Genomic DNA, 23,762 nt, shown 5'->3' with positions numbered 1-23,762 from the left:
GCCAAAAGCCACTGGATAGTCAATGTCTATTCTCTTATCTATACCAACCTGTCTTGGAAATCAAGAAGAAGAAATGGGCATGGGCAGGACATGTAGTGCGAAAAGATGGTTTGGTTTGATTTGTGGGGTTTAACGTCCCAAAGCAACTCAGGCTATGAGAGACGCCGTAGTGGAGAACTCCGGAAATTTCGACCACCTGGGGTTCCTTAACGTGCACTGACATCGCACAGCACACGGGCGCCTTGCTTTTCGCCTCCATCGAAAAGCGGCCGCCGAGGCCGGGATTCGATCCCGCGTCCTTGGGAACAGTAGTAGTGCGAAAAGAGGATAACTGATGGTCGCTTAGGGTAACAAAATAGATTCCAAGGGAAGGAAAGAGTAGCAGGGGGCGGCAGAAAATTAAGTGGGCGGATGAGGTTAAGGATTTCGCAGGGGTCAAGTGGATGCAGCTAGCACAGAACCGGGTTAATTGGAGAAATATGGGAGAGGCATTTGCCCTGCAGTGGGTGTAGTCAGGCTGATGCTGATGATGATGACCAACCTGTGTTATTGTTTTACCGCTCAAGATCATGACAAATAGCTAAAACTGCAATAACGTTACGTTAAAGCAACGTCTTTAGAAACATATTTACAACGTCAACGTTTGTCATGGCAAAACAAGTTACGCCTACTGAAAAGCCCTGCTAAAGCAGCCGCAACCATTTTGCTGAAAATGCGAGTTTCCACAAGCCAATTAGTGTTTTCATTTCGAAAACAATTTTCTGTGATTTATGGTAAGACGTCACACGGCGGGCGGGACAGATGTGCAGTTTCCTGACGTATGGTAAAGAAAAACATTCGGTAGTTATATAGTTTGCACCCTCCAGATACCATTTCATTTTGGAATGAACGAATTACTGGGAGTAACTCGTAATCTCTGGACGTAATAAAAAGAATATAAGAATTGACTCCAGGTACGTAGAAATCATTCCAATCAGGAACACCACTCGTGACGAACATGCTTGTGATTCTCAGAAATTCTTTACACATCCTAAATGCAGTGCACGACACATAACGTATACTTATCAAAATCGTTCAACTTCAATGATTGTGCAAAATGGGAAATTCTGTGCGATTCTGGCAGCTTCGAATGAGCGGTTAATAAAAACGTCATTCAATATTGCAAAAGAACTGTACTTGTTGTTGTTAGTTGGGTTTAATGGCGCATAAGCAAGTAAGACTACCTACCATGCGCCAACTTTTGGGTTCAGTTTTTTGTCAGTCGCATGATAGGGTACTTTTAACCTTCTGCCGAAACCGCAGCGCCACGATCAATGCGCAGCGAGCATGGCACCCAAGGCAGCATCCTTGTCTCACACGTACACTGTGTCGGCAAAGGTGGTGTTCTCGCGATCCCGTGCATAACATCAGCAATTTATTGTGTGGGTGCAGGAGGCAGCTTAGTGCAGAAAAGTAGCGTCCGTTCGTCAGATTTTATTGCTAGCAGAAATGACTGCCCCGCACCAGACCGGACTATAACGACAAGTGCCCGCCTGTAACCTTCGTTTTCTCCGTTGCCGAGGAAATTCGCTGCTTTCCGAACCTCTCATAATGTGCTTGTGTGTTCTGCGATTCTGTGCCACCAGCTATTTATACGTAGCTGTTGCAGCACTTTATTTAGAAATAACATAAAAAGGAAGGAAAAGACGTCGCCAGACGCGGAAATTTATAGATGAAATCTTAAGCCGCCGAGTTGCGACCGGCGGAAATAAAAACTACAAGAGCAGAGCTCGAGGACAAGTAGACGGGAGCGATAGTAAGGAAGGACTGGGGAGATCTCTGCACAACGGTTCGAGTGCCAAGGTCAACACCGGGCCGACCTTGGCACTGCACTGTGGAGTAGACTGCAGCGCTTTGCGTGAACATGTTTTTAATGCTATGTTTGCGGGTTTCGTGTGGGCATGACCTTGTCGGAGCTGTAAAAGAGGAACTGGTCGGTATATCGGAAAAAGAATAGTAGCATCGGATAGAGCGTCAGGGAAAGGTGTGCAGGTGACAAAATGGTTGGTGGGAGTTAGTTCAGCAGATCCAATTAAGTCAATGACACGTCGAAATAGCCGGGGGGAGTATCTCGACATCCAAACCGGATCAAATGGTACTCGACTTCCTGAGGTGTAGGCCTAACTTCCGGTGGCGGGAAATTTGAAATGTTTACAACGTGAACGAGCGGGAAAAGGCGTGATTTGCGTGCACAAATGGGTGGGAATTGTTAGAAAGTCTGTAAAGAGAGGTAATCAACGACCTGCAGTCTGAAAAGTTGGGAGCCCTGCAGAATCTGCAGTGCAGAAATGCGAAAGCCTGAGCGTTGCTGCTACACACGGTACATCGCGCACCCCTTGTCGAACACAGCGTTCCGCTGCACGCATCAAAGTTCACCGGCGTTCTGTAATTGGTTTGCAGGAAAGGAAAGGCGCTGTATCTGTCACGTGCGAAATCCCGCTGACATAATTCGCGGACAACTGAGCAACGCTGAGGCTTACGCATTTCTCCAGCGCAGATTCTGCAGTGAGATACAAAAACTTTCTGATCCGAAAGTTCATCATAAAGAGTTCTGCAATTTTTGGAAAGGGACTAATCGCACACAAAGAGAGAAACACGACATGACAGAAAGAGACAGGGCATGCTCTGCACGCTGTTTACAGTTCTGCAACGTTGAATAATTGGCACGAGTGACTTCACAAATACAAATCAGTATATCGTAGAACTGTCTTGTGCGTATGCATTTCTTCTCACTACCGACAGCAGAATCCTATGCAAGTATAATTTTCTTATTCCCTCCGCCAGTGCAATATATAAAGCTAACCGACAACTTTGCCCATACATGTATGCTTTCCTCTCTTGAACAGTTGACTTGAGAATAACGTGTGTGCAAAGAAGGGGCTTGGACCACAGCGCGTTTCTCCAAAGCACGAACACAAACATTCCCCTCACTTTTCTTGCCCTTGCGGCATCCAGTTGCCCGGGACATGCGAATCGCTGTCACAAACAGTCGGCATCTTGCACTGCTGCACAGTCCAGCGCTTTGTTGCCATCGACCGAGCGGCCGCGATTAGCCGGGACATGGCGCCGTGTCCGGGTCGTCCTCTAGCCACGCGCCGGGGGGCTGTGCCAGACGAGCCCTCTCCCGTACGGGACTCGTCACGAACGACGCGGGTCGATGTCGTGGCGGGAACTGTCCCAAGGACATCGATCGGGACCCAAATGGTGCACTCGTTGCGGTTGCAGCTTTGTGGGTCGTCTACAGCGACGCCGCTCGGTCGCCTACGCGGGCACATGGGCGAGGGAAACGTCGCTGGAGCCCACACGTGCACTACCGCACGCGGCTCACCGGATCGCCCGTACGCTTTGGCGTGTGGCTAGGTACCGCCGCCCTTGAAGTGCTCGTCGAACTCTGGATCAAGCGCACGAATTAGCGTGTGACGTGAATGGCACAGACCGGCCTGGTGGAGAACATTTGTTAAGAAGCTCTTTATTACCAGTTAATGAAATGTTTCGACTAAAGGCGTTGGAGGCAATATAAGGAAAATAATCCGGCCGAGCAGCCCTATATATGGTGGCATATGTACGAGAGTCACCGTACTCATGACGAAAGCTCAGCATCGGTCTGTCGTTTCTATACAGACAAACCAGCTCTATTCTTGGCATTGCACCCACTACTCTTTTTTTCTTTGTTAAATGCTAAATGCTAAAGAACACCATTAAGCCATGACAGATCACCGTATACTATAAGTAACGCCGTCTGGCACAAAGCCCGCTTTTACCTAAACACAAGCAAATACACAAAAGCTCCTTGAATACGTTTGTGCATAATTCTGTTCGAAACACGTGGCTGTGCGCACGTCCCGTAACTCAGAGATAAGGAGGAATGGCAGATGCCAACCCTACCGCCAGACGCGGGCCAGCTTTTATCTGGGACCGCTGTTTGAAGTGGCTCTAGGCGCTTTGCATGGCGCCATGCTAGGCCATGACGTCTAGCCGGACCTTCCACGCAGCGCTATTGGTCTCCATGGAGCCGCTACCTGAGGGGCAGGTTGCGTAATGTATAGTGAATGAAGTGCTTGCTCACGAGCTTGCCTGCTTTCTGCTCCCAATCGCCGGAGCTCTTGCTCGTTTACCATCGACAGCGATGGTTCGCGCCGCCTATTTTTCTTCTCTCTTGCCCCAGCCCGGTGCAATTGCTGACCACGGGCAGCAGAGAGACTTCTGTGCCTGAATATGTATTCTCTCCCTTTCTATACTGGCATCGCTCTGGTGAAAGCGAGCGCTGGGTTCTCCTTTGATCTAAAGCCCCTCTATCTTTAATTAGATCAGCTCTCTCGCATTGTGATAAAGTGAGCTTCGCGACGCCAGTAGGTGAAATACGAGCGCGCACAATTACCCTGGCGTAATGAAAAACACGTCTTTAAACGTGCGTGGCGTCTTCTCAGTGTTATGTGTTCATAGTTCAGTTGTTGCTGCTTATTCTCGCTGAAAAATTGCGGGCATTTTTGGTCGATGCACATGGACGCGAGAATGTCTCTCTTTCGTGTTTTTTTTTTTTACTTTTGTACAAAGCGAAAAATTCTATACCAATTTTTATTTCGAGCTATGAATGAAATATGCACCTCGTTTAAGGCAACTTCCTTGCTAAGGTGGATTTGTTGCAGCGCTCTCGTTACAGCCAGCAATGCACCATGACCACTACCAGAAAATCCTGGCATCCAAAACTCGTTGCAGTATTCACCATCTGGGAAGTTATCTAAAAATTATCGATATAAGCTCTTACATACCGAATTTCATCACTTTCCCTTGAAGTTGAGGGTGCTTTTGGGTGTAAATCTAGGCATTATTAAAACCAAAGCGTTGCTTCGGCAAAAGCGCCCACATCAAGATCATCCTGTATCTCTTGTTCAATTCTCTTTGCATCCCTTCGACTAAATTTTAGCAGTGACACGAAAGGCGGGGGACTTTTCTGCGATTAACTTAAGTGCTACAACCTCTCCTTCTAAACGGGAAATATTCGCACAGATTCTGGGGCGGCAAAAAATGAACTGTCAGTAGCAGTGATACAGTGTTACAAAGATCCTGTCTGCTTCTTTGGTGGTTAGACAAGTGTGGACTCCCCAGACGTGCACCTCGCTCCCTCTAGACATGAGCTCAACTCTTGACCGCCCGTTGATGGGATCATAGCGAGCACGTCACTGGCACCGCAGCTTTCGTGGAGGGGCTGGGCGTTCAGGAACATATGCTCAGGCACTTAAGCCTTTCCAGATGCGGGGCCAGGCCGACGAGACAGCGGGAAACCTGTTCTGCCGGCGCGCAAATTTGCAGAGCTCTAGAAGGAGAGCCTCATGCACGGTCTGGCGACTCGACCGAGGTCTGCGCCGCGGAAGTCGGGCGACCGGTTCCCCCGCACCCAGGGCGGCGGCCGCCGGACAGCGCGCCTCCCAATCCGCAAGACGCGTCGAAGACCACAGACACGGAAGAAAGAACAGATCAACATGCTTATGTAAAGCGAAAGAGTAGACGGAGAGGCAGAGACAATGTGGTGATGACGGCGACGAAATGTAACAATTCGAGCAGGGAAAACAATCACTGAGGTGAAATGCACTAGGTTAGGTGGGGAATATTGCGGTTTTGTGGTTGTGTTGATTACAGAGATACGATCTGACGCAGATTCTTTCTGAGTGACCAGAAAAACAAAAAGAAAACCCACGTCACCATTGAGATCCGAGCATAATATATAAGACCTCTTTATTCTGCTTACAATACTATGAACTGGCTAAAACTGATATACGGCGTGCACCCTGGGCCGTCTCGCGTTATGCGGCCCTTTCAGGGGTTTTTATGAGCACTCAGTAGTAGCGCCATACCCGATCATACCATGGACGTCACCAGTTTACATCGCGATACTTCCTATTATACTTGATCTGGACCTCTACTTCAAACCTGTGGGCACTGCAGTTCTGTTTCCCGACAAATCATTGTGCCTAATGTCACGGCCGCTCCATTGCTCACAGGCTACAACACACACTCTGTGCCAGAAGTGCGGTCCCTTTCTGAGAAGTTAGACCGTATTTGTAAGACCTGCAAGTTGAAACTTTTATGGTCAAGGCGCTGACACTTTATAAAATGTTACAAAAACAGGAGCACCGCTTTTTCTTCCGAAGAATTATGAGCGAGAGTCACGGCTCGGGACACTCGCGAGGTGGCTTGCGTATTTTTAAGGCAAACTGTACATGGATACCTCACTTGTGAGCCCGTACTCAGCAAATGCAAGCACAGCATGCAGAGAAAAAGTGCAGTGCTACGAACCAAGAAATTGTTTGAAATACTAAGAAGTCCCAGTGTACTGCTCAGCTTTGGAAACTTTTGCTGAATCATTCTGTGAACACCACACGTATTGTACACATTTTTGGCAAATTTTAATAACTCGCAGCGCAAAACGAACATACCTTACAAAGGGAACATACAAGGCACACACGAGCACGTATACGTATATCGTGCTCGTACCAATGTGGCGCTCGCGTTGAGCCGCACTGCAAGTGTTGTAGAATGAAACCGAAAACGACACCCAGAATTTAGAGGGCGTACAGGTCGGCTTTCTCAAGCTATCTCCTCAAGCATGGCCATAAAATTCGGTATATATACGGTAAAGTTCGCTCGTACTTCAGTTTTATTTTCAAGCAAAGAATGCCACGATAGAAACAAATTCGTGTCGCCGCGTTTACCAAGCTAACGAGAGGAAATGCAAGCGCATGCAAATGGTATACGCTAACAGAGGATTCCTTTATCGCTGCTTACGTATTTCTGACAGCCCTGTCGATATGCGCAAGCCGATTACCCTAATGATTATTTCCGCCAATCGCAGTATCTGCTTCTTGTTTCGCTTCTTGACTTCTACGCGTGTTGCAGGCAGTGTCGCCCCATCTCTTCGACAGTTGATGCAAAACAAGCCCAAGCCGCTCCAGTGTTCTTTCACTGACATTAGCCCGAAATTGGTGGTATTTTTTTTTTACATCAAATCATGATAACAAGCGTTTTGTTTTTGTTCTATTCACGAACATAACCTGAAGTCACGAGCTGCGAGTTTAGCTGCAGGCGTTGTAACGATGACGAACTAGATTGAGCAATTCAAAAAGTCATATGCCACCAAATCGACCAAACGATGCTCAGCAAGTCCAATGGTTCCTGCATTATAGATTAGGGCGTTGTCTGTCTTATCAGGGCCTGATGATGAAAGGTAAAGACAAGAGCAGACTACTAAGTTATTCGGCCAACGCGTCCGTCGTCGCATAAGCTTTCCGCGACGGCGGCATTCTCAGACATCGATCGCTATCTCCCTCAACGGTCCTTCACAGGGTGCATTCGCATCCGGAGAGAGCAGGTTTCCTCGTGCGGCCGTAACGGTGCAGGCTCAGCTACTGCATTCTCGTTGCGCGCGGCTGGCTGGCGTATACGGTACCCCGTGCACACTAAGGAACCGCTTTCCAGCTCCGTAGTTGCGTGTGGGATGATGCAAGCTGAAATGCGCTAGTCAAAACATCACGCTGACGTTCAGGACTTCGATGCTCCCGTATCGTTCGCGTCCTTTTCTCCGCTTTAAATCCTGCGTTGTACTGCATACACTGTAACAGGGCACATCGAAGGATATAGCATTACAAGAGTTCGCTGTGTCTCAGCTTTTTTTTTTTTTTTTCTTACAGATATGAGGTGCCAACTGATCGAACAGTGTTCGGCGTTAATCAGTCTCACGCGGGCTAATTTCCACGTATGCATGCATCTATACCATTCACATGTCCTGCCACATTCCATTCCTTTATAACACAGCTTTAACTTGGACGTGCCGGGGAGAATAAGCTCTTGTCAGTTATGAATGCGAGCTGTCACAAATTACTAGCACTGACCTTAACGTCTCTTATAAAGGATTTATTTGTTTTTTTTTTTTTTTTAACGCGACAGTGTTTAATTAAATGCTCCGCTCCCCAGAAAATCCGGCGTTGTGAGCGAAAAATCACGTGCATGCCTGTGGAATGTTGTAGTTGGCTGATGACATGGTCCAGCACTGGTAGTCGGATTTGGTGACGTCATGAGAACACGTGACGTATGACACAGTGCCAACTCCGGCTTCGCTTTTTGCGATATATAGGAGGTTGAGGTGCGGTTTCAACCCTCCAGAACCCTTGGGTCCTAAGGCCACGCAAGCCTGCTGGTACGGACTGATTAAAGGGGGCTTTACAACTATTTCGGGTGGAACTTCACATGACGTGGCAGCTTAATACTGCTCGTCAATGAGCATGTGTAGTATTATAGAGGCTCAACTCAAAAGATTTGTAATTAGCCGAGGACCAGAGCACATGTGCACGAAAGATGACACGCAAGATGTACCGCCAAACGGGAGTCATTAAAGTTCGCGCGTCAGACCCTTAACGACAGAGCTGGATTCCCCGCCCACATACACTTATTAGGCACAAAAACCTTCAACTAACGACACTGGCTGGTAATACTAGAGAATAAACTGAACAAGTTACGGCGATTTCCGACATATTGCGAAATCGAGTTGGGTTTACGTTTACTACGAGGGTAAGCAACGCGAGACAAAATGAATGAGCCCTCTCAGTGGCAATGCTCACGGTAAGGGCGAACAAGTTGAGTGCCGCTTGAAGTTCCCCCACTTACAGTTCGAACAGGTGGTGGGTGCCAAATGGGGATCAGGCGTGCTGCGTCGAGCGTGGCATTTTCGAGCCGAACCATGGCCTGAGATCAGTCGGGGAGACACGGGACGAACGGTGGTCGAAGAGAACGCAGGACGCGACGTGGTCGGCGCCGCTGCAATGACGACAATGGAGAGTCCGACAGAGAGCGTAGTCTGCCGACACGATGCAGGCAGAACACCGAACAACCCGACACCGATAACCTGATGCGTCGTCGGCACCGCGACAGCAGCAGCACAAGAGAGGGAGGAGGGTAGGAACAGAGCGGGAGACCGGCAGCGGCAGCAGCTCTTGCGACGAAGACGAGCCCCCGACTTCCGTTTCATCGACACGCACCCCGTTCCTTGAAACGACTGAGCGCGTCTGAGCAGGTAACGGCGGCAAAGAGGAAAAGGCAGCAGCTGCTAGCAGTGTCATGTGCCCCGATTACCCTTACCAAGTGCACTTGACAGCCGCCGCTCAAAACCAGTCGGCCTCGTCGGTGTGCTGTGGCACGACATTGCTCACTTCATGAGCAGATTACTAACTAGCTCTGCTGGATAACTGAAGGTGAAGCTCGTCGGCCAACCACACCAGTAGATGCAAGACACGTCGCGCCACGCGTCGGTAAAAGTTTTTCGCGCCCTATAGTTTGAAAAAAAAAAAAAAAAGATGTCGCAATCATTCGCGTCTGCGCCTGTCCAGTTGCGCGCTTCCCAACCAAAACCGCCAGACTTGTCTGGTGGAAGAGGAGAGAGCCGACTCACGGGTCTGCGGATGTAGGGCATAGCCGGAAGACGCTGCAACCCAAGAAGGAGAAGACGTGCCGGATGTGCGTAGCCCTTGGAGCGGGAATGTCGACCGGCTGGCACATCAACTCGGAGGTGTGCCGAGGCGCCGAGGCGCCCCATTGGCTGGCCGAGGACACGTCACGGCCGTGCCCCCGGCGCCGCCGCCGCCACGTTTTATTCTTAGCTCAACGGCGAGCATACGCGTGGCGGCATAGTGCAAGCCGCTTTCCTGTTTTTCTGGAACGTTCGCTTAACATGAAACCGGCTGCTGCTGCGTTGTTAAAAGCGATCGCGCTGAGCTCTCACTCGCCGCTGCGGTGAGTGCGACCGAGTTTCCGCTTGGTACGCGTGCGAGCGAGTGCGTCGACTTTTGCACGCCTGTCTCAGCCGTGCAGCGTAACAGACTCTAGGTGAGAGAAGGATGAAGACGTGCAGGCAGTGCAGGGGCACGTATGGAGGCGTGCGTCAGTGCGCGCGCTTGGTCTGAGGATAGTCTTGCGCAATGAATCATGGCCAGCCTGTGGTAACCAAACAACGAAAACTACTGACACCGATGTATGTATCTGGAAGTAAGGAATACATCAGTTCTGACTCTGCGGCGGCCCCTGATTTGCTGCAAGAGCCCCCTGCTAGTCGTTGCCGCGCAGGACTTGGAGAGGGCGAGTTCGGCACGCAGTGACTGTCCACGACTGAACTTATGCGCGGACTGTGCACGCCTTTCATATTCACATCTATCCAATTGCTACTTACTGTGGTTTAAGGAATCCTGAAGACAACTCCCTCCGAGTAAATATTATTTGACTATTTTGGCTATGTTGACATTTAACAGGCAGCAAAAGTACATTTGTCGCGGTGAAAATTAGGGTTTTAAAATCTTCCCGCCAGAAGACTCAAACTCGCGACGTCTTTACAGGAAAGAGCGAGTTCGCAACATTTTAAAAGGAATGCCTACGAAGTGTGTCCTCAGGGATCCGTGTCCTAAAATCGGTTTCGACGCACGCAGTTTACTTTCGCGATCGGCCGGTGGCGGCGACACCTGGGCCCGCTTGCACAAAACAATCTTAAGACTGTCTTAGCTAAGTCCAGACTTAACTGGAGTCTAAAGAATAGGCCACTAGCATGGCCGCTTAAGACTGGAGTCAAGACTGGGCTTCAGTCCTGACTTGAATAAGTCGCTTGTATGATTACGACTCTAATGTTGTCTTGGTTAAGACACAAGGACGCCAGGTGTCTAAGTAGAGAAATTAGGGAAATACAGGGATGCGCTGGCACTGTCCCTGCTGTAAGATGTACACATTCCGTCAATTTTGCGTTGTGTAAAATCCGTGCCATTGCTTTTTGCGGCTTAAGATTGTGTTACGAGGAAAAATGCCCCAAGTGGTTGCTGAGGCCGTTCTGGGAAGCCACTCTGTTGAACATGAACCCGAAGCGTTCGACGTTCGAAACACAAGCCGTCTTAAATAAGCTTAGTCTTTCTAAAGACACCATTTAAGTCTGGACTTAGCTCGGACTTTATCGTGCAAGCCGGCCCTGTATTCGTTCGATCTTTTTTTATTCATCAGAGAGAAAGGAGACGAACAACAGTTTTTGCCAAAAGCAGACAAAACACAAATAAGGCAGAGAAGTTAAGGAAGCCCTGTGATGAAGAGCTTCTTACGAAAGCCGAAACTTTTCTGTCAAAATGGACTGGTGGGAATAGTTCCGCATGATTAACGGGCAAGTCAGAGAAAGACGCATGATGACTCGTTTCGTGGACCGCTCGCATGTGCCTGTCATGGTACCATTCCCCGGATGCAAATACAAATGCGATCTGCGGTACTTGCGTCATCAAGGCGACACTTGGAAACTCTGGGGCGCTAGCGTTCATAATCGTTTACTTCGGTTGAGCACTCCTGAAGCTTGCTTGATCATCCCTACGCTATGCACCGGCCTATGGTGCCATCGGGACAAAGAGAGAAGGGGGTGGGGAGGGAGAGATCAACACATCTCCCCATGGCTAGATATTATGAGTGCAACTATATATATTGGGCCAAGTTTTCTGGAAGCGTAGGCGCAAAACATATCAGGCTGGCCCTTAGTAGCAAAGCAGCTCGCGGAAATAGCGAAGTAAACACCGCGGAGCGCGCCAAGTGTGTGATGTTCATGCGGTGGGTCGTTCTAAACTTGTGCTGATGTTGTCTACGCACCCTCTACCTAACTTGATGTTTCTTTTCCTGCCTGTCTGCCACAAGTCAGACGTGCGCAATACGTAGTAGATGGAAAGCCCCGAGAACCCATCGCGCGATGTATTGGAAGTTGGAACTTTCTTGTCAACGGTAGTACATGTACCGTCACCAGACTTTGTTTTTGTCACGCATGGATAAAGCATGCGGTGTTGGCCACATTAGAAAGGTTCTTTTTTTTTTTTTTCATCAATCTTCCCAACGGGTGAAAAGCTATCATTGACTCCTGACAGGCGTGTCCTTTTACGGCCATTTGTAAGGAACCTCATGCGGGCAAATCGATATTGATTTGATAATTTCTACGGCTCATAACCGATAGCTGACAGAACCTGTGATCCGTCTGAAGACTTCGCAGCAGATGAAGCAAATGCTACACCATAGTGCCGGCCATGGAATTGCCCATGAATAGAAATCGGACTGCCTAAATGTCTAGGGAGAGGCAGCAGGGTTGAAGATAGAGAGAAAGTGGTACATGGTCATCAATGTAAAAATCAGACATGAATTAAGGAGTTAGTATGCAGTCAGTGTATTAAAAAGTTTTATAGGGGGTCAATATGTAATCAGTGTAAAATAATCTTAGAATTAGGAGGTTAACCCCTTATTCGTCTTTTATTACACTGATGACCATGCACCACCTCTTCGCTGTCTTCAACCCATTACCTCTCTCGAAATTTAGACAGCCTTTAATTTCTACTCTTTTCTCAGGAAAGCAAAGGGACCGGTAGGAATGGTGTAGGAAGCCACCGATAGCGGCTACTCCGCAAGATTCCTCGCATATGCAAGGACCAGGGGTGCGTGAGCATGCTCTGCGCTGTATTTAAGTCTCTTAAGGAGGCCATCATCACAGGGGAAATAAAATAATACTAGCATGTAACGCCTGCAGATATCCCTCGAGGTATGCAAACGTTGCGGCACTCGGCTGTAGAGCGCCGCCTTTTTTCCGCGTCCATCAACGCCAAGCTTTCCTGTCACGCCTTGTGTCGTCATGCGAGGATCTGCCTAACGATCCACTAATGTGTCCTCTGACGATGCCACCAGGAGGCAGTGCTGCGACACACGAACCTCCAAAGGCGTTGACGCCACCGTAGCGCTCCTGGTGCCGGCTTTCAATGCAAAACGGGCGTGCCGGTACAACGGTGATTGTTCCTGCAGAAGCGTGCCAGCAAGAACCGGGAACAAGCAGAGATGACTCATGATAATCATCATGAGTCTTAAAATCTTAAATAATCATGATACTTAAAAAGTGAAAATTGTGCGTGAATCGCCTTCGACACGCGCGCATTTCCACAAACGAGGCCCAACAAGCTATGTTCGACAATAGATGTCGGCCAAAGCAGTGCACGAAAAGGCGAGATTCGAGAAGACGGTGTTTGTACAAAGGCGTTGGTGCAGCGTTAGGCGAACAGTGATCGATAAGCGAAGTTTTTCTAGCGATGTAAGGTTCGAGCTGCGAACACGCCGCTTCTGCTTCTTGTTGAAACTCGCGTAGTCGCATGCTCATCCTTGCAAGCTTTGCTTGAGCCTTCTTCTGTATTACAACGTCGACCAGCAGATAGTATCGCGCCTTATTGAGACAGCGCAAACAGACTGGTATGTTTTTGTGACGACAAGGCCTCCCTCGGCGAGCGGGTTCATTTTTCAGCAGAAATCGCCCCCCTGGGAGGGAGGGTCAATTTCTAGCACCGCGCCTTTTGTGTAGCACTGAGCGCCCGCCGCGCCTCGTTGGTTAACAGGCGCCCTTGGAGAGATACTTTTGAGAGGAATTTCACCTCTGCGAAGTTCCGATCTGGACGCGATAAAGCAGTCCGTGCAGGATCGTTATCCTCCGTACGGTGCGCGCTGCATGGAGGACTGGGCTCATGGACGACCGTATAGTGCGGCGGCCGGCGAACCCTGTTCTTCGGCGGCGGTGTGGCCCGCCGGGCTCCGTCGTCGTGGCGAGGCGCACGCCGCCATGCACACCAAGCAATGTTTTCTTTGGTCAAAAGCAATTACTTGCCCGCCGTATAGGACCGAGAGACGCAACCACTTTGACAGTTATTAATGGGCTCAGAGCCGGCGTGAGAGAGTAAGGGCGGTGATTAGGCCTCTCCGCGCTGCGCGCGAGCACGGTCTGTTTAACCACGCACGAGGGCCGAAACGTTAGCTGGCTGGCGAATGAATTCGCTGAGTGCGGGACCGTATTTCATCACCGTCCGTGGCCTTTCAGCGAGCCTCGCTGCTGAAGAGGAGGCCCCTGCTGCTTTCCCGCGAGTATCGGCTGGAACTTCGCGGTCACGAACACACACGCGCGCGCGCACATACTGGGCGCACACTGGTCATCCCCGGGGCCCGTGAGAAAGGTCACCGATTATTGCTTTATGTTCGTGCTTCAAAAATGTACGCACGAGCACAATCCAAGACGAGCCATCACTGTATGTTATAGTACAGCAGGGCTGGTGCTTGTTTTGCTGAGTGTAAAGCACTTCACTAACGCTTTTTCTCACATTTAGTATTGTTCTTCTATTACCAAACTCCCTCCTTTCATCTCAGTCTACTGGTGTACTTGCTTGGCATAAAGACTCCATTGAAGACCGTCAGAACTCACTGGTACTCCGCGTCTCTCATAGCCTGAGTCGCTTTGGGACGTTAAACCCCACAACCAACCAACCATCACTGGTACTCCATTCCTAGGATCTGCGGCATCGAATCCCGGCCGCGGTACGGTGACCGCTTCACGATGGAGGCGAAAAGAAAAACGCCCGTGTGCTGTGCGATGTCATTCCAATTTACACAGCCCTAGCTAGTCAAAATTTGCGGAGCCCCTCTACTACGGTGTCTCTCATAGCCCAAGTCTCTTTGGGACGTTGAACGCCATAAATTAAATCAAACTATCCAAGGATCTTTGCAGCTCTCATTTCGTCGCTTGTAAATAAATGATCTCGTTTAATGTTGTGTCGAAATAAATTTGTTTCTCACTTTCTTTCTGTCTGATGCACTAAGACAGGAAACTTGAACTGGACGTTTAGTTGATGTGCGCCGACTATGCTTGAGTAAGGTAAATACCATTCATCTGCCAGAACTTTGTGGAATAATTTGCGTAAATCTGCGTCGAAGCATGGCGGTAACCAACATGAATGACGATGAACCAAAGAACAGATAGTCCGGAAAATGTCCGTTCCGTGTACTTATACTCTGCAACACGCGAACTGTGACGTCGAAATTGCCCCTAACCTCATTCAGGTGAAAAGCAGCCTTCAACCAATTTATCTGGGAGCGACCACTCTTGAACGCCGAGCGCTTATATAATGCAAGTGAAAGAAGATCGTGGAAGTGTACTGCACAGAAAGGCAACCAAACAGCAGTAGAGATTATTGTGGCGTCGATACGATACGATATCTTTTAAAATGAGAAGAAATCTTTCTGATATAACCCTTGCTAAATCCATGCTTCGGGCAAACAAAATAAATGTACTATGTTAGTGCTCTGCCACAACGCATTTCGACATTGCAAAAAACCAACCCTGAAGAATGTCCTGTAACTGAATGCGATAGATAGAATCAAATTAAATTTTTTTTTTCCGCCTAGGAGCATGTGTTCTTTTACCACCTTTCTTCAACAAACTATGATCGAACACGGGTGTATCGAACTAGGAGGCTACAGCGAAATATTTCGAAGCATCTACAATTCGATGTCTAAAAAGACGGCAATAAAAATGTGGTCTCTAATATGGGAGCAGTAATACATTTCACCCCTGCTGGTGATACGTTTCTTGCATCGATGAGCCACCTGCAGGCGTGATGGCACTGCTATGCCAGTATGTCTAACCTGCTTAGCACAGGAGCTACCGCGTACGATGGTCCGTCACCAGCCACCCCCTAATATAATATGTCTAATGTCCAGTTACCAGTGCAGTGCAAACGTATAATCGCTTAGTAAAATAAGGCACAGTTAGCTTTTGTAACGTTTTCGGCAGCGAAGTGAGCGAGGTGCGCCACGGGAGGGCCCTCTGCGAGTTAGTTTAGCTAAGTTAGTTTAGTTCGTTGCATTGGCCGCTGCCGCGACATAGCTCATCTGAGTTTAGTTCCTTAGAATGGCTTCACCGCATGACAGAAAAGTAGCGTGGAAAATCCGCGCGAAGGATCGTAACATCGCTCTTGCGAATACCACACATTCACCTCGTAACATGCATGATTTCACAGTGGAGCCGTTAAGTTCGATATACTGAGCTACTTCCCAAGGTTTTTTTTTTTTTTTTTCACAAATTTTGCAAGGAAATAATCTCAGTTCAGTATAGCCAACTATTCGAAATAATAGCGTTCGACATATCCGCGGGTTCGACTGCATCCGTACAGTGGCTGAGTACACGGCTTGACTCTGTAAGCGGGCTCAGCGGACAGCCTTTTTCTGATGGCATTTCCCTACTATGTGCTTTGTAGTGGCTGCTCTTACTTTACTTCCTCACGGTGTGAATGTCAGAAATTAATAAGATTTAAACCTGCTGGTGACATAACTGAACCGCTTTTTTTGTCCTACTACAATGTTCGTGTTTCAGTCCTGTACCAGTAGTGGCTGAGACCTGGGAGGTAAGGTAACTGCCGCCGCGTTCTGAAGAGCTGCTCAGGGCTGCTAAAAGCGAGAATATGAAAGGAGAAGAAATATCACAGAGAACTATCAGTAGGCTGACTACACAGCCCTCAGGTACGTCGCCCCTCCTTCCATCTGCCCTCAGAGCTCGAAAGCTACATAAAAAACCGGAATATCCTGGGTTTTTTAAGGTAGGTAGTACCTAGTCTGTTTTAAAAATGTGAGAGAACGTGAACGGTGATTTGAAGATTAGCAGAGAACAGCGAAATAACTGTTTAACTAGGAAAGGTTATACGTCACAGAGGATTGGAAGGAGGCGCATCAGGAGTGGCTAGAAGGTGACGTCTATCACAACCCAAAGAAACGGAGTGTCTACCTATCTACAGAACAGTCGCTGAGTGTTAGAGCTTGCGCGGATTTGATTTCTAGCTTCACAAAAGCCTATGATGTGAAGTTCATCACGTCCTTTACCTTCAACCGGTGGGCTGGTGAGCAAGGCAAGAAAGCCGAACAGAGAAGCCCAATTTTCCTGTGAGCGGGCTGGTCGTTTTTCGACATTTTTAGCGTTGACTCATTGCCGCCTGAACTAAGCGAGGTTCTAAGCGACGTCGGACCGTGCCGCTCGCTAACACGCCTGGACAGCAGAAAGAGGATTCTGCAATCGCGCCGTCTGCCTCCGCTGACGACGTGCGTTATGCCCAGCTGACGGAACCAACCCTTCTAAGTGCTCGCGAGGTGACAAACTGCGGGCTCTGATCCCGCCGTTGACCTGCCTGTCCATCGTTGCACTGCGTTAGACGTCTTTCTTTCTTTTTTTTTTTTCGACTGTGTTGCCCCCCCCCCCCCCCCGTTTTCCATGGGGGGGGGGGGGGGGCATCGACCTTTAAATGAGGATGGCTCACAGAACTGCACCGCCCTAGAAAATTGCATAGACTGTCTGAAGACTGATTATAAACTGTTTAAGAAAATTCTTATGAATGTTCACAAGAGCACGTTGCCCCATACAGCCTTAGTCAACTTCATCTGAAGCGGCATCTTACGGGGACGCGTGGAGCTAGCCACCAAGCAATGCTCTCTTCCAAAAAGCCTACTCTGTCCTGTAGAATGAAAGATATGGGTCCTGACAAAGAGAAACAATATGTGTAACAGCTTGCAGGCGTAACAAGCCACGTAGTTGTAACAGTGGCCCTCCTCTCGCCTGAAAAAGCAAAATATTAAGATGACTCCGTCGTCTGGTTACGATACCGCTGGATGTCAGAGAGAAGCTGCAGGCTTGGCCAGTCAAAGTTGCGTCAAGTAGCCGACTCGCCGTATGATATACCAAGGCCGCATTAATAAAGTGATTGACCTTTATGCATAAATAACTCAGAGCGAAGCAAACGGACCTTCGAAGTAGACGACAGAGCTCAAGTGAGCCATGGTTAATATTTCAGCCTGATAGACGTATAGCCCTGACGAAACTGACGAGATGATGAAGCAACGTCTCTCTGTCTTTCTATTTTTCCCTGCCTCGAAGTATTAAGCGCTGAGTGCAAGCGCAAGCCATGGCCGCCGCGGCAGAGTCTAGCTTAGACAAACACTGGTCGATAGCTGGGAGCGGTGAACTGCGCATCTGTCGCTGTCGGCCACGAACGCCGTTTACTTTCCACCCGACAGCCCCAGCAAACGCCTCGGCGCCGCTGCAGCCACCGGCACGCGGGCATAACACAGGTGCCCTTGAAACACAGACACATACACAGTGTTGGCTGCAGTGCCGGCGATCGATGCGGACCTCATTACGTAGCGCCGGTTCTGGCTCCCCATTGGCTAGCTGCTGACACACCCCGCGTGACGACACAGGCAGAAAATCAACTCTAATCTTCTGCGTACGACTGGAGCAGCGGCAGTCAAAGCGGGCAGTTAAAAATATCCGTTTGCCGACGCTGGGTCAGTGGCGCTTGCGCCGACGGACTTGGGTTTTTAAAGCTCAGAGATGGGCATCGCTTGCCAGTCCGTTTGTTTCGTGTCCAGAAGCCAGCGCGGCGCAAAGCCTCTCTTGAGATGCTTAGGTTGCGACCAACGTTCTCGCTATCGCACAGTCGTTTTCCTCTGTGATGGTATCTCGTTACAACGAGCTCGGACGGTACTGAGCTCTGTTTACGTCCTGCGCTCATAGTGTTTCAAAGGGTCAGGGCAGTTTAAAGACTATGGCATGCGTGCATTAGTTGAGGCGACGCAGTAAAGCAGCCTTGACCCTTCATGCGGACATACACAACAGGGACAAAAAAAAAAAAAAAAAAAGAAAGAAAGAAATAAACGACCGACTGAGCTGGAAGTGGACAGAAATGACTGTCCGTTATTTGCCTCTGTTACGTTTTAATTTGTTTATCTTTTTTTTTCTGCAGGAGGAATAATCTGGGACGTACTACCGAAGGTCACTGGCAGGCAGCCAGGGGAGCTTTTATTCTTTATGACGTCACTCAGTGCTGAACACTGGGTCGTATGTGCTTTTAGGCAGCGCAAGCAAACCTCAGTGTCAAAGTGGATGCTTTTATACGAGGCGTAATCTAGCCTCAGTATCAGTTTTCTTTCTTTCTTTCTTTCTTTCTTTCTTTCTTTCTTTCTTTCTTTCTTTCTTTCTTTCTTTCTTTCTTTCTTTCTTTCTTTCTTTCTTTCTTTCTTTCTTTCACGCAGTTCTAACAGTGGCCTTCCTCTCGCCTGAAAAAGCAAAATATTAAGAGGACTCCGTCTTTCTTTCTTTCTTTCTTTCTTTCTTTCTTTCTTTCTTTCTTTCTTTCTTTCTTTCTTTCTTTCTTTCTTTCTTTCTTTCTTTCTTTCTTTCTTTCTTTCTTTCTTTCTTTCTTTCTTTCTTTCTTTCTTTTCATATAGTTAGGTAAGTCGAGATAAGTGGCCTCAACGTGTGTCCAAGAATCAAAAGTAGTAAGATGGGCGTCTTGCACAAATCCTGCCGAGATAAACCACAGCATCATTCTGAAAACCGATAGATTGAAACAAGAGAGGTGAAACTGTAGATTGCAAAAACGAAGCAACAGAAAGGGCGTACCATTTCCGAGTCATTTGCCTGTTGTCCACACATTGGTTCGGCGGAAATTGCCAGCTTTGCAGGCGACAATGAGCCTTCCCAAATTGAAGCACGCTAGCTTTATTCCCACGTTTTCAATAAAAGCAGGAGCGGGAGAAGAACCATTTAGGGAATCGGGAGCAGGGAGCTCGACGCGACGACTCTGACGGCTCGGTGTTTACCACTTAAGTGTTTAGCCTCACTTAAAGCAGAGGCGCTGACGTCGGCGCCTTCTTCGTTATCCCCCACTTCGTTGACACCGCAGCAAGCGGCTTCGGAGGATTGAGCTCTTTTTCATACCACTGATCCCGCCAAGGCTTTCTGCTCGGGATCTATGGCTTAAAGCGTGAGCTGCGTTTCGTTTTGTTTGTTTTTCGCTGAAATGCACCAAATGATGTTTTAGCGCGTTCCCTTTCTTCAATGGGACATCCGGAACGACGAAAACAAAACCCAATTTCCGCTTCTATGGGGTGACTGCATGTTTATTGATTGGATTCAGTTTCTCTGCTTCTGCGAACGGTCTTATTGAATTAGTGCCGCTTAGGAGTGTGTCAATATATGCTCTCGTACCAGCCACATTGATTCAGCTAGGGGGTGCGGCGGCCGCCTGCTGAGCCCAAGGTCGCGGGTTCAATTACGTGCGTGACAGAACAGTTTCAGTGGAATGTAAACAATGACAACCTTCCGTGTATAGAAATTTTGGTGCATGTAAAGAAATTCCAAAAATGCCATTTTGATCTGACTTGAATTGTTGCGCGAAACTTTAGGCCAGGTAACTTTTCCTTTGATTAACATAGGGTGCCTGAAGCAGTTCCGGACGAAATAGTGCACGGCCTCTTGTTCTACTCCTGACATTTTACAGACTTAAATTTGTCTGCACTTGAATCGCGCTTCCACCACAAAGACCTGAGCTCACGAGACCGAGTTCTCAGGTTGTTCGTTGAACAGTCTCCCCCAATGTCTATTTTACAATTTCACCTTTCAGCGAAGTATGTATTAATGTATTTATTTGCAGTTCTTTGAAGTGTGTGTGTGTGTGTGTGTGTGTGTGTGTTTGTGTGTGTGTTTGTGTTTGTTTGTGTGTGTGTGTGTGTGTGTGTGTGTGTGTGTGTGTGTGTGTGTGTGTGTGTGTGTGTGTGTGTGTGTGTGTGTGTGTGTGTGTGTGTGTTGTGTGTGTGTGTGTGTGTGTGTGTGTGTGTGTGTGTGTGTGTGTGTGTGTGTGTGTGTGTGTGTGTGTGTGTGTGTGTGTGTGTGTGTGTGTGTGTGTGTGTGTGTGTGTGTGTGTGTGTGTGTGTGTGTGTGTGTGTGTGTGTGTGTGTGTGTGTGTGTGTGTGTGTGTGTGTGTGTGTGTGTGTGTGTGTGTGTGTGTGTGTGTGTGTGTGTGTGTGTGTGTGTGTGTGTGTGTGTGTGTGTGTGTGTGTGTGTGTGTGTGTGTGTGTGTGTGTGTGTGTGTGTGTGTGTGTGTGTGTGTGTGTGTGTGTGTGTGTGTGTGTGTGTGTGTGTGTGTGTGTGTGTGTGTGTGTGTGTGTGTGTGTGTGTGTGTGTGTGTGTGTGTGTGTGTGTGTGTGTGTGTGTGTGTGTGTGTGTGTGTGTGTGTGTGTGTGTGTGTGTGTGTGTGTGTGTGTGTGTGTGTGTGTGTGTGTGTGTGTGTGTGTGTGTGTGTGTGTGTGTGTGTGTGTGTGTGTGTGTGTGTGTGTGTGTGTGTGTGTGTGTGTGTGTGTGTGTGTGTGTGTGTGTGTGTGTGTGTGTGTGTGTGTGTGTGTGTGTGTGTGTGTGTGTGTGTGTGTGTGTGTGTGTGTGTGTGTGTGTGTGTGTGTGTGTGTGTGAATGTGTGCGTGCGTGGGGGGGGATGCCTGTTATATATTGGTTATTTTTCTCGCTTAATTGAGAAAAACAATTGCCCCCCCCCCTCCCCCTCCGATTTATTTGGCGCCCTAGCACACGAACGCTGCACAACTTTGTGCGTCCTCGTTCACTCGGTGATTATGCTGCCGGGATCACACTATGGGGTTAAATTCCGAACAACGAGCTTGATTGATGCGGATAAAATACATGAGCATTCGCCCTTTCGAGCATCCATACTTAGTGCTAAACCACTAAAATACAGCAGTGACAGCTTGTTTAGGAACCGATTTCGTCAAAATGTGCGGCCTTGGTGGTGAGTACCACACGATCATCGGTTCCGGCTCGCGCAAGCGTCATGCCCCGCATAGCATTGCAGCATTGCAGCAAAGTTACCACTTAACAGCAAAACAGAAGAACGAAAAAGAAAAAAAACTATGCAAGTGGCAAGCATCTAGTTTAAGGAAATCACTGCAATTACCATCCAACTTGAGAGACGCCTGACGGTTAATGATCGTATTGCTCCCTTGACAAGCTGCGGTGGTTCAGCAGTTACGGTGTACGGATGGCAAAGTCGTGGATTCGTTGCTGTCCCCGGCAGTCGTGTTTCAGCGAAGGCGAAATGCAAAATCAATCGTGCGCCTAAATATTTATCTGGGTTGATAGAAGCGCAGCTTATTGAAAATAATTTCGAGCCCTGAACTGCGGCATACCGGATAATTGTGACGTAATCCAACTCTGGTCCATTTCCATCCTTGGTAGAAATGCCTTCGACGAGGAATATTTAGTTCCTGTAAGAAGTAACTTACTTCGCCAATTTGAATGCAGCGGCTCATGGGAATTCGTAATGTGTATGATCTGTTTGCGCATATAACACAATATGTTTTTGAACCCATCTCATCGTGTCCATATAAGCATCTTGCTCGACTAGCTGGTATCTTTTAGTCTGAAAACCGTTATAGTGCAGCTGCTGCTTTTATTGCCTATCTGCATTTGTGTAAAAAAGATAAAACAGATTTTAAAAACTCTCACTCCTCCTGAGACATTCAGTGCTGGTTTCTCCTCAAAGAACCTAGAAACGTAACATTGCTGGGATTCAGTTTCAAGTTCACGTGCTGTACCAGTGTACCTTTTCCGTTTATCCGTACTATGACAACCCCACCCTTCATTCGGACCTCAACTCTCTTTTAATTTACATTTCCCCTTGTCCAATGCACAACACCAGGTCAGGGTCACCTTACCTACGGCCGACCTCTCCACCTCTTTTCTTTACTAAATTTCTCTCTCTCTCTCTTCATAGAACCGCATGCGTTTTCTCGTGGCTCTTATAGCCTTACCGAATGCCTCACCGGAAGGACCACTGTGTTCAGTCGAAGCTACAACAAATATCAGAGAAAGGTAAAGTTGGACCTGTAAGTGCTTAGCATTCAAATAAATTTATACTACGCGTGTTATTTTCACTGACTAAATGCCCTTGTTCCAGTGGACCTGCGGAGGTTCCGAGGTGCCCGTGCTCGCCGACCGGTCTCGGCGTTCCTTGTGCCTTGTGCGCGCAAAATGCATCTTATTCCGTGACGGCCGAATCGCTGCCGCGACGCAAGCTGGAGCAGCCGCAACGTCGCCCAAGGCAACCGGGCTGCCTTGAATGGGCACACGCCCGCAACCTCCGCCAGCGGCGCTGCTAAGTGGCAATGATACACTAGACCAGCGCGAGCCAGCGCGCTCTGCAAATTGCCGCCGACGTCGCCACTTTCTCGCCTCCGCGCCTTCTCCATCCACGAAGAAGCGTGCAGTGCAGTGGAACCTATGCAGTGAGCCTAAGAAGATTCAGGAATGGCGGTGCACGCAAACGCACGGTATTGTCTAGTGCACACCGAGCTGGTAATTAGAAAAACGATAACAACGCAGACCGCCTGCCAGTAAGTTGTAAGCTGGGCATGTGGTTGTCGCCCTTGCGTATATCTATGCGCACACACATAGCCTAATCTGTTTTCAAAATCATTACTGCCGCTCCTGCAGAAAGTGAAAAATATTTTCCTGGTGTCGCAGTCTCGCCTCAGTAAATAGTTTTACGACTACGGTAAGATTTTAGCGGACCATAAAACCTCGGAAACGTCCTGACATGGCGCACAGAACCGTCGACACGTATTTCCAAAGACGGCTTAGTTGTTCTACATTATGTTAACACCTAAAAGCCAGTATAAGTCGTTTTTATTAGTTTAAACAAGCTTCCCTTAAGAAACAACCACATTCGGACACGCCCCTCAAGAACAGCTGAAGACGGCTTTAGACATGTGGGATCGTTTAGCGAAATCGTGTTAGTTTATCGACAAAACGATCAAAAATGCGCCCTAAACAGCGACTTAAACCCGAAATAATTATACTTAAATCATCATAAACTGCCGTTAAGCACCTTAACTTGAAGGACGTGCTGGTTCTAACGAAACTTCGGCCGAAACTTTGACGTAAAGAGCAAAGCTCTCCACACGCTACAGGGCATTGTGCGCAGTGACCGCATCAGCGAACTCGGTTGGTAGCTTCCCCAGCACTGTGCGCAATTAGCTGGAAC

At 48.4% G+C, this 23,762-nt stretch overlaps 1 protein-coding gene across 3 annotated transcripts in view; it reads right to left on the bottom strand.

The window, feature by feature from the left end:
• The window catches only part of LOC146197044 (solute carrier family 2, facilitated glucose transporter member 1-like), an 82,505-nt gene that overhangs the window by 7,709 nt on the left and 51,034 nt on the right, over positions 1-23,762 (bottom strand). Inside the window, exon 1 of one of the 3 annotated variants that reach the window (XM_084598761.1) lies at positions 9,479-9,617. The exons of 1 other annotated variant lie outside the window; for it this stretch is intronic. In XM_084598761.1, coding sequence (XP_084454887.1) covers positions 9,479-9,499 — 21 coding nt within the window. In that variant the 5' untranslated portion in view covers positions 9,500-9,617. Of the gene's footprint in view, positions 1-8,697; positions 9,292-9,478; positions 9,618-23,762 lie in introns of those variants that run through there. One more of the 3 variants, XM_084598762.1, reaches the window with a different exon arrangement.

Source organism: Amblyomma maculatum, chromosome 3 (genome assembly GCF_055883805.1).
Source record: "Amblyomma maculatum isolate TAMU_Amacu chromosome 3, ASM5588380v1, whole genome shotgun sequence".
Taxonomy (NCBI): domain Eukaryota; kingdom Metazoa; phylum Arthropoda; class Arachnida; order Ixodida; family Ixodidae; genus Amblyomma; species Amblyomma maculatum.
This window is presented reverse-complemented; position numbering and strand designations above follow the sequence as displayed.